Source organism: Simochromis diagramma, unplaced genomic scaffold, assembly GCF_900408965.1.
Source record: "Simochromis diagramma unplaced genomic scaffold, fSimDia1.1 OVJJ01000304.1, whole genome shotgun sequence".
Classification (NCBI taxonomy): domain Eukaryota; kingdom Metazoa; phylum Chordata; class Actinopteri; order Cichliformes; family Cichlidae; genus Simochromis; species Simochromis diagramma.
Genome location: NW_024387030.1, coordinates 6,481,580 through 6,493,243, shown reverse-complemented (window position 1 = coordinate 6,493,243; position 11,664 = coordinate 6,481,580). Strand labels below are relative to the sequence as shown.

The 11,664-nt window shown below is 40.2% G+C and overlaps 1 protein-coding gene across 1 annotated transcript; it reads right to left on the bottom strand.

The window, feature by feature from the left end:
* Positions 1-2,348: 2,348 nt before the first annotated feature.
* tmem62 (transmembrane protein 62) lies at positions 2,349-9,330 on the bottom strand. Its single transcript, XM_040041254.1, is given in 15 exon segments — positions 2,349-3,899; positions 4,711-4,829; positions 5,063-5,158; positions 5,357-5,555; positions 5,821-5,980; positions 6,082-6,237; positions 6,336-6,458; positions 6,756-6,808; positions 6,810-6,881; positions 7,103-7,244; positions 7,631-7,676; positions 8,099-8,236; positions 8,373-8,484; positions 8,778-8,982; positions 9,140-9,330. Coding segments are annotated over 15 exon segments (1,980 nt in total). The 5' UTR covers positions 9,178-9,330; the 3' UTR covers positions 2,349-3,578.
* Between the last annotated feature and the right edge of the window lie 2,334 nt (positions 9,331-11,664).

The window sequence follows — 11,664 nt, the reverse complement described above, 5'->3', positions numbered from 1 at the left end:
TACACTCAGGTCATAATGGGATGGGCATGATCAGTAGCTATACTTGGGTAGGCTAAATGAAGAACATATCCTCCATACCATTACACCACCATCACTAGCATTAACCACTGAACCATCTATACTTTCATGGTGTTCAGGCCAAAGTCTGACCCCCAAATGTTCTAGTAGAAGTTGAGATTTAACAGACCAGGTAACATTTTTCTAATCTGTTGTCCAGTTTTGGTCAGTAGAAAATCAATTAATAACATTATTTGTTGATGCCATCAGTTTTAAGCCACCCCTCATTTCTTCATATTTTGCTAGGAAAGTGGGAAATAAGTGGTTTCCAATATAGTATGTTTGAGATCAGTGTCATGCTGAAAAATGAAGCCGTTTCTATCAGATGCTTTCCAGATGGTATTGCATGGTGGATCAAATTCTGACTCTTTATTTCTATGTTCGTAGTTGCATTAATTTTAACAAGATATCCAACAACACTGGTTGAAATGCAGCTTGAAACCATGATGGGGCTTTCACTGTGTTTTACTGATGGCTGTAGAGACACTGACCTTCTCACGAAATGATTATTTAAACCAAAAATGCCAAATATTACTTTATAACACCAATCGCTGCACAGATTTTCACTTTGGTACTTGTGTAATTTGCATACATCAACCTTTTCTCAGTTTTCCTTCTTAAAGGATGGGTTCTTTCAGCCCTTCCACCAAGACCGTTTCTGAAAATGGCCTCTCGCTTTTCACATAAATGAATCTTGTGAATGAATTGTGTTCTTCCAGCAGGTTGCTAGTAACAAAGTGTCTAAAGATGTGTTCAACTCTAAGGAATGGACTGAGAATGAATAAAACTTTATAAAACCTTCAGAAAGCCTAGAGAACTATTGCTCAAGCCCACTTTAAAAATGACAAAAACACATGTTGGACACAAAACATAAATAAGGGGTGGCTCAAGGGTTTTTTCCATTATTGCATACAGTATGTTTTTTAAATCTGTCTTTTTCACCGTTTTGCCTCAGTGTTCCCTTCTGTGTAACATCATTTGGAAATGAATGAATCTATACAAAGTTATTTACTATAATGAACATTTTTATTTCACAGCACTAGAAACCATTAATAAAATAAAATAGTGGTCGGCTCTAATTTCAGTTGTCACAAGAAAAATATGTGGCAGGTGTAAAATCCTCATCTATTCAATCATATGCTTCAGTGTTTGAACACATTACAATATACTCCTTGTAAGAGCTGAAATGGTTGTGGAGGCATTGTCAGTTTTTCTTGTGTAAAGTACAGAACAATCACATCCAGACTCATTATTAACCATAATCATTTAGTGGCATTAAACTAATAAACCCGTCTTTTAATAAAAACACAGTTCTGATGCTTTGTTCAAAAACAAAACAAAACAAAAAACATTCCCATGCATAATTTTAAAGTGAGAGTGAAATGCAGCACAGTCATGATTCATCCATATTCATTCAACACTGCCTCTTTGTGGACAGATTACACAGCTTGACTGAGGTACTGAGCATGATTAGAGAAGAAATCCCTAATAACAAAAGTCCATAATTTCCAAATATCCATCTGTTTCCTGTTTGTACACTTGGTGGTTCTCCTATACAAATGAAGACTTGTCTGTGCAGAAAGGGGTGGAAAAAGTAATTAAACCACTGTTATCAAGACGGCACATACTTTCATTTATTTAGTGTCTGGCAGCTGTTCTAGTATTAAACCATGAGGGTCAGATCCCCACAGTTCTTGCTGTGTATGGCTGAGGATAAAAAAAGAAAATAAAACACTTAATGTGTCTTTCAACACATTTCTGTACTTCAGATGAGTTCTTGTAGAATCCAGGCGACTGCTACTGTTGAGTAGAAAGGACTGAAAGACTTAGTTTACAGTTCCCACAGATTAGCAATCTGAGCAACATAGAGAAAACATGTTTGTACGTGCACACACACACACGCCGATCAGTTCAGCGTTCCCCAACCTTTTTTGCGCCACGGACCAGTTTATGCCCGACAATATTTTCACGGACCGGCCTTTAGGGTGTCGCGGATAAATACAACAAAATAAAACTAGTACTGGTACCGAAAAAAAGAAGATTTATTCATAACACACGTGAAAAGACCCAGGAAAACAGAGTTAACGATAAAAACGATAACAAAAATAACGCTGAAAACCGATAAAAACCCTGAAAAACATACATTTCACACCTGAGCCTCAACCCTCGCGGCCCGGTACCAAACGACTCACGGACCGGTACCGGTCCGAGGCCCGGGGGTTGGGGACCGCTGAGTTAGATCGACTTCAAACACAAGGAATGCTCTAAAATCTTTTCAACCACACTCATCCTGACAATGAAGAATACTTTCCAGTGCAGATTTAAAACACCAGTGGGGAGAAATAAAAATCACACAATAGAATAAGAATGAATAAATTAAAAAAAAACAGCATAGCGCTGGCTCATCTCATTTCACCAAAGCTATTAAAACATTCATTTCGTTTTTTTTGTTTTTTAGCCACCACACATTTGGATTGTTTAATGCGGGTTTAGTTTACTGAGCTACTCTAGGAGTACAAAAACATTGTCCTGAAGTACTACTTGGACCAGCTTTTTGTTCAATTGCTCACATTCCTGAGAAACAAACAGCTGCTTTCTGTAGTCATGTTTAAAGGAACATGAAAAAAGTGGAGGCGGCTTCTCTGTGTTTTGGTAAAGACTGGCATTAAAGTTTTGATATGAATATTCCAATGTGAACATTGAACAGTACTGGCAGTTGTTTAACTTGAAAACTAGCAGTCATAAACCCCTTGTACACACATCAGCTACAGTACTTGATTAATTTGTACTTCCCTTCATGTGATTATCTGTAATTGTGTGTAAAATTAACTTGAGAATACGATCGTCTAGGTTCCACTACTGGCGTCACCTTCACAAGATGTAAAAGGAAAAGGATATAGCATACAAAAGGTGGTTCAATCCTTTCTTATGCACCGAGTTGTTATCAGAAGGTAACCACAAGGATCATTTTGGCACATCCAGCCTTCGTTAGCGTATGAAAATGGGTTTAAAGAGAAAAGAAGAAAAGGAAAGGTGAAATCTTTCTTATTCATCCTTTGGCAGTGGTGAAGTGGCATTTTGGCCAAGGCAACACTTCCAAAAAGTGCTAAATCTCAAGTAAATGACTCAGCTTAAACCACAGGAGAATACAACTCTAATACAGTATACTGTCAACAGCAGCATACGTTGGACTAGTCTGTCACATAGCTCAGATTGGCTAATTTACCCTTTAGTATCAAAGGTATTTTTTGATTGGTTTTTTTACACTGTACACATTGCTATGAATATGGCCAGAAATGTGCTCGCCGGTGATTTACAACAACATGCATATTAAGTAAACAACACTATCTAGAAACAGGATAGTGAGTGATGTACTGTGAAGTGGCTTCGGATAGAGGAAAGAAAGAAAGGAAGGGGCTGCTTTGCAGGGAAAACTGAGGCTTGAGCCGTGGATAGAGACAGCAAAATATATCTGAGAGTCAGGCTTGAGGGGAAGCAGCGGCGGTACCGTGCAATTACTGTCAAGAGGGAGAGACGCTCTTGCTTGTGTCACGAATGAGAGAGGCGGGGCTTGTCCAGGCGCGGTAGACCAATAGCAGGCTGAGCCCTAACGCCCACGTGCGCACAGGAGACAGGAAAAAGGCCATGGGGCCATAGGTCTCCAGGAGGAAGTAGCAGGAATGGGCCTGCCAGGTGAGGAGGAGCAGCATGAATAGGTGAACAGCCAGAGTCCTCCAGCGGCAGCCCGGCCGCAGGAAGTGGGATCGGAAGGTGTTGCCACGGCAACGGTGGTGGAGGCTCCAGCAGAGATAAGAAGTGAGGGGCATGTTGAAGAAGAGGAGCTGGCAGAGAGGAAAGGAGTTTAGTTGATGCGAACAGAACATGCATTTATAAATGAAGCAGGTTATATCATAGCTTCTAGCTTTAGAGAGGGAATGTTGTAATTCCCCCACACATCTGCATGCTTTGTCCTTCCTCTTTCTGGTTCATGAAGGGTGTAACAGATGACAGTAACAGTCTTTAGAGGAAATATGTTGCCACTCTACTAATTGTTTAAAAAGGACCTTATAGCTACCATTCTCTCTCTTCTCCCCAGCAGGCAAGTTTGTTTAAGCTTGACTTTGGGTTTAATTTTCTTTCTGCCACTTTCTGCCAGATTTTGCCACTGTATATTTACTTTCAGTTTAAATAAAGAATTTTCAGTTCTCTTTAACTCCATTATTTGCTGACATTGCTCAATTATGTCTGACCTTTGATCCAGTTCGTGGCAATATGACCCAACCAGTGATTTTTTCCATCCTAAAGAGTTTGTTTTCAGGAATCATGATCATTATTATTATTAAGTACTTTAGGGGAACTTCTGAAATGCTCCCTTCATTTCCATGTCACTGATTTATTTTTCTACAGGTCCTGACCAAGCTTTCCACCTCTAAGGGTGCCACAGTGTTGACAAGCTGTTAGTTTTTCCTATCCAACAGTCAGTGCTGGGCAGGAAGTTCATAGTTCCTAAGAGTTGCTGAAAACAAAATTAATTTAAATGTAAAGCAAATATGTTCAGTAACAGTCTACAGCTGGACATATAACATGTATGCACAGAATCACAGAGAGGCTAATGTGTCCAAAACAAGGAGGGAAAAAATTCAATGTTCTTACTTGAACAACTCCAACCACATAGGTGAGACTGCCCTCTAGGAAATGTCCATCAATGAACACTCCAAAGGCAAAGCAGGCCCCACTGTGGCCATCAATCAGCTCTCCTATGAACCACGGGCCTGAAGGAAGAGAGGAATGGATTACAGCAACACAGGAGAGATTACTGGGTAATCTTGTAAAAACCAGATGTTATTTGTACATTGCTTTGTACAAACTTCAAATCTGGCAATCACAAACAACTCTATTGTTTATTACACATGACAGATACAGTGTAGAATGGCAGATAAAATACAATTTTTGACAAAGAGGATGGAAAAAGTTAAATGGGAATAAGGCACAGCATTAAACTCACCTAAGGCCGTGCACAGGTTGAACAGTAGCAGAGAGTAGTAGAAAGTGTCTATTTTACTGACCAAGCGGAGTGACATACACACTTGAGAGGTCAATCCTGTAGACATAATGAAATACCAAACATCTATGATTGCGCACAGTGCAGAGAGACTTCTTATAGTGTGCATTTCAAAAGCTGACATTGACATCCTTATTGAGAACCCTGTCTGTGTCTCAAGTTCAGTGCGACTGAACCTGAACAGTCTGTTACATTATGATGGTGTATTTATCTGAAGGTTAGTCAGAGACAGCTCACCTCTGCCCGAGAGAATAGGCATAAACCTGAAGGCCATGAGAACACCGATATTCAGCAGCATCATGAATATAAAGGCCACACGGCCCAGGACGTAGTGATCTGTGAGGAGGATGAAAGACTGCACGAAGCCGAAGGTAGGAGTCAGATCGCCCTCCAGAGTAAAGTGCTGCTCCCGCACTGATGACCGGCCTGCCGCGTCCTGACTCACATGCACATGTAGAAAGACAAGAAGTTCTTAGTTTTTAGAGAAAGGTAGGAGCATTTTTTTTAAAAGTATGAGAGTACAACAAACCCCGAGCCACCAGTGGGTGTTTTCTAGCTACAATTCCCAGACAGCAAATCTAATACAGCTATTCATAATTCAACAAAGAAAAACAAATCTTCTTAATCTAATAAAAGACCCATGAAATATTCAAAAGTCTCAGAACACAATAAAGTGGAAGATAAATGAATGTTGCACCGACCTCCACTTTAACTCTGATTGTGTGCAGTCCTGTGAGGTAAAGAGACGGATCCCATAGCAGAACATAAAGGGGGCCTCCAGCAGAGTGACCTTTCCCCAGTGGTTCCCCATCTACACTCACATGCACCGCAGTGATCGGGGCCTCTGAGAAGGCCAAGATCCTTCAGAAAAGGAAAGAAAAGGAATTCTTAAATATTAGAAATTGAAATTCATTTCCACTGGAACATAAGAAAACAGAAAATTCAACGCATAGACAAAACACCTGATGTGCGTCGACCTTCGTATCCGACCCAGTGGCTCCACCCCTGGGTGCAGATATTGTGCATCCTTGGGGTTCGTGATGAGCACTGCAGGCCACTGCTCAAACCTCAGATCAGAGAAACTCAGCAGGTCATGGTCAAAGGCCAGAACTCTGTACCTGTAGAAAGATGTTAGAAAAATATGGGCGATAATACGACAGAAACAGAAATACAAGTAAGAAAATTACTGTTAGAAACACCTATTGAATATAAACACCTGCGATTGTCCATCCAGTCGCCCAGCTCCAGCTCCAGAGTGCCTTGGGGATGCCGGCTGTGCAGCACAGGCATGAGGCCACCCAGAGTGTGCAGATGGCCGCACAGATATGCAACTGCAGATCTTAACACAAAAACGTAGAAATTTTAGTTAGACTTGTTAAGTGTCTGCAAACAGAGGCAGTTGAAGATGTACTTTACTCCACAGCATGAATTTGAAACATGCAGCCAGTCAAAATGCTTCTTACTTTTGTTTTTTATCATTCTAAGACTGAGACACAATTTTAGCTTGCAGCCAAAAGGAGGAGGTTGCTGAATGTTTGCACCATGACGTGATGGAAAAAAGGTTTCATTTCCTCAGCTCACCCTTAAAATAAAAATAGGAAGAAAAAAAAGTTTCAAAATCGGGGATTGTTCTTGCCTCATCATGTCTCGTACTCCTGAAGAAGGAGAGACGATGGTGGAGGTGGTGTAAGTGGCCAAACCAGATCGACTGGTTGCTTTTCAGACTCTCAGCTCTGAACGTGTCCAGCAAGTCCATTTGAGTCTGTCAGATATGACAAAAAAACTTCATGTTTATGAAAACTGACAGCTAAGCAGATACTTTCGTTATTGCTACTCAGAAACTAAAACACTGTGCGTTTACCGTTTTCTTTCCTGTTTTCTTTACCGTTTGTTGGACCACATTTTCTAACAGAGGTCCTTCAAGAACTCGGCTCTTTCTAAAGATCTCAGAATTGTTCATGAAGAGATGTTGCACAAACTCACCTGGTTGAGAATACCAAAGAAATTGTACGGCCTCTTGGGGCCTGGAGTCAGGGTGGCATCCACACAGACAAAGGAGTAGTTGCCAAAGGGGGTCGTGTGAACGTAGTGGAAAGAGCCTACTTTCTGATTGGCTGAGTATTTCCTAGAATAAAAATTGAGAAACGTTACACATGAGCATCAAGCTACTGTATGGCATAAAACAGATTTTTTTTTAAATAAATAAATGAATGCGATCTTTAAAGAATATCAGGAAGATTAAAGACCAGCCAGCGCTAACAGAAGCATCAGCAATGTCACATAAAACATGAAAAAAAAAAGAAAAAGAAAGAAACAGCGTGTTCGTGTAGGTCCTGCTTCTATTTTTGTCGTCAGGATGTTCACATAGCTGAACTATTAATGGAAAACAAGTCTGCAACTATACTGGTTTAAGGGCGTCAAATGCCACAGCATACTCCAATCAGCTTTCTCTTGTTGCTGTGAAATGCAGTAAGGGACTATCCTGGCCATTTACTGGTACTTTGTACTAACCTGTAATAATTGGTGATGCTGTCCAGTGAAATAATGTTGAAGGCATCTGTGAGGAAAAATGAAATAACTGTGAGATTAAGCAGTGTACAAGCTGTATGGGAGGTGACCGATGAACTATTCTTGTACTGTATTGTAACAAAGAAAAATCTCCCTTTACTAAAGGACCCACAGATAAACATCCGGGAAACACATCAGCAGCTGTAATCAGCAGCAGAATAGTTGTCAGAGCCACTGCAGATCCAATGAACAGCTTTCCCTTTTTTTGACAGTTACAAATTCAGGGTGTCTTGTTTCACATCCAGTCACAGACAAAGGGAAGGGGAGGGGTAGAACCACTTCCTGTGGGATGCTCCATGGATTCTTCTGAAAATCTTAGCTGTACACTCGGCACACTGAAGATGTTTCAGCTGAATCAGTGAGCCTTGAGAAACCATAGTAATTTTTTTTTAAAGTGCCATGGTTAATCACCGTGATTTCCGCGGATGTCAATCCACTTGGTGCGCTCCATTACACGTGACCTCTTTAGGATGTTGTGGTACGCCTGCCACTCCACCTCGTGCTGGAGGGATCCCACCTTACTTTCTGTTTTAGCATCAGTCAGATCCCCTGGGGTAAAGGAAAAAAGGAGGAAATCTCTGTAAGCAAACTGTCATCTGATGGCAATGCACGATCTTGAGCCACACCCATTCAGTCATATTATAATGCAAAGAATTTAACAGGAACTAGTTAGAGATCACTGTACCTGTTGCAAGCACAAGAGCTGGTTTGATCACCTCTATGGTGTCGGTGCAGAACTTTTCAAAGTCTGGGATGCGCCTTGGGTCATGAAATCGACTAATGTGAATATCGGACACCTTGAATTACACACACACACACAAATGGAGGTGAGGGGTAAAGGCAAATATTTTAAATGGGGCTCTGTGACATTTTCAGCTCTTGTGGTATAAAGGCTATAGAACAAGAGTCTGGCTCAGAGTTGCTGTGTTTCTGTGTTGAAACACCTTTTCACCCAACATCGGAGCACTTCTGTGGACACTGACCCCTTTCTGTCAATCATTCAGAGAGTTTAACCCTAACACAAAGTCAAACGCCTGTATTGTATACACACTAGATGTAAATAATCACTACAGACGGAATAATAGCCCACCTGTACAAACCAGAATATATTGTTCAAGTGTTCGCCGGGAAATGGTGGAGAACTCCCCTTAGATTCAGCTCCATCACCGACAGTCGGGTGCTGAACGCTCCGTTTAGGGTGCCAAGCCGTGTCATAGCTGTCCAGCACCCAGGAGGTGATGCACGCCAGGGCCAGTCCGAGGATAACCAGTGCACCAAACAGCTTCAGCATCCTCCTGTAGTGGCGAGAAAGGGGGGCTAGCTGCCGCTGTCTATCCCGGACAGAAAAAAAGCTAGCTACTGGTGGAAACAGCTAAGGGCACGAATCACACTAACATTAACTACAGATATAACAGACAACTGAGCTACATGGCTAAGAGCTAAGGCTCAGACCGTTTCTGTCGCTGCCATCGCGGCCACACGGGATGCATTGAAGTGCGTGGTTCATTCACAGCTCCGTTCAGCTGCCTTCGGAGGCGGAGGAGGTAGCACGGCAGGTTAGCCAGCAGCTAGCTTCCTGCCTACCAGCTACCAACACAGCTCTGACCGGGTGGAAGGGGGGACGTCACCAACAATGACGAGGCAGCGTTATGACAGACAGAGCTCCCACTCTGACATTGTTTTTCAGAGCTCGGTAATGCTAACCCACCTGCCATCGCGAGGACTTTCGGGAACACCAAAGCAATTGTCAACTTCGGGTTTTTGTAATCATTTATTCTCCAAAACCATTTTTAAAAAAGGAAATAATTAAAGCTTTCGCACAGTTTTTAACTATGCCATTTGATATACGGAACTGCAAACGCTTGACAGGAACTGGCTGATATTTGAAAGATGAATAAATGAATAAATAGACAGATGAATAGATGAATACATTTATTTTAAAGATAGAAAAAACGAAAGGACCCTTCACTTTACATTTTTTTCTGTCTTTTTCTGTGGGGCGGGATTTTGTAAAAAAAAAAATCCAGCTCGAGCATCAAAGATACAATTTTTTTAAAGCATTTTTCAGTATTTATTTTCCACATCTTTGCTCAGATACACCAATTATATAATAATTCAGAATGTTACAAAGGCAACAGATCAAACCCTTGTGAGGTAATAAAACATTTCTGATGATTTTATCAATCGTGACATGGCAACAGGGTTTAAGTTAGAGTATCAGGGTTGCAAAAAATGACTCGCCTGAATGTAGATTATGACATATTTGCGACAAATAAATACTCGGGACCACAAAACTGTTGTTAATATAATAATATTTTGTATTTTTTTAATATGCATTTCTTATGTTAATGTTATATGATAGCAGGGTTGCAAATCAGCACTAGTATTAGTGTTTTATCAGAAAAAGATATTATCTGTGGAATTTAATGATCTGTGAAAGTCAAGGATGTATTTATGTAAATAAAAGGACAGAAACTCTGAAATGAGTTTGTCTTCTTTTGATAACATGGGCAATGGGTTTGCAGTTAGAGTGACACACTCAGTCTTCAGAAATCACTGGAAAAAGACAAAATACGTCAAAGAGGACTGACCTTTGGTCAACCCATGGTGCTAGCACATGACTCAACCATGTCACTTCTTCTTTGTCAGGTTGTCTCCCTGTTTTTGTCTCTTCCTCCTCCAGGCTAAATAGGTTTTGGTAACTGAGATGCACATATGTTGTGAATGGTTTCCTTTTAAAAAAAAATATGCTGATAGTAAATGGTTTGACATTTCTAAATGAGATCTTCTCAGAGGTTCTCAAAGGCCATTTTGTATTTTTAAATAATGTTTTTCAAACCAACAATAGGTTTACGTTTTGTCTCAGGAATGGTGTATTTACACAGCAAATGCATACCTTAGTATTTATGAATTCATTATTTTCAAATTATGGCTGGGACAGAAAATGCAATCGTATGTTGACCCAGATATCTGCAAATAGGAGGATACTTATGGCTGTGGCTGATGTTTATCTGATGTTCCACAGCACTTTTGTGCGGGCTAAATTCTCAAGGATAGTGTGACAAAGAGCTTAAAGGCTTTAAAAAATACTGAGAATTCTTTGATCCCCTGACAGAAAAGAGAGAATAAATAACAAAAATAAAATGAGAGTACACATTAAAAGAAAGTAAGTCAAAGTAATCATTGGAATAAACCTAGTAAAACTGCTGTTCAGTTACAGTGCATTGCATGATGCCAATGACTAATCTCAAATGTAATTGAATCAAAGCTGTGCAAAACAGGAAATTATTAAGACTCGGTTTCCAAACAAATTAAATCTTCAGCTGTGCTGAATATACACTGTATAACAATTGGTCCACAGCAATGCACCGTAGTGGTGCAGGGAAAATAGGGTGCACAGTGTGCACAGAGCGTGCTAGATAGAATCAAACAGAAATAACTGTATTGCAATCTTGCAGTTTTTTCTGCAGATGGAGCTATATTACAGTAATCTTGCATATCTTTTCACTGGATATTTTATTTTTATGCAGATAAAATGGGATAGTCTTTTTACAAACCACATTTTCTTAGGGTTGTATTTTTAGTATTTTCATTTTTAGTATGTTATTATTTTCATATGCAATATATATGTGTAAAAGTAAGGATTTAGAAACTGTGATGTAAATCTAACTCTACTGCAGTCCTTTGCTGACATTAAATTTTCATTATTTATATGTGTTATGTCTGTGCCATGACTTCTGTATAACTTCATCAGTCTCTCCCATTGATGCAGATGAGTTTTGGCCCACTTTTTCTTTACAATGTTGTCTCTGTTCATTGAGGTTTATAGGCCCTTGTTTATCTTTAGCTCTTTTAAGATCCACTAAAGCATTTAAATCAAGTTGAAGAATGCCCTTTGACTGGAAAATTGCAGCACCTTGATTCTTTTCCAGCTGTTCAGTTTTAGATTTGTAGGTGGCCTTAGGGTCTTGGTGCCC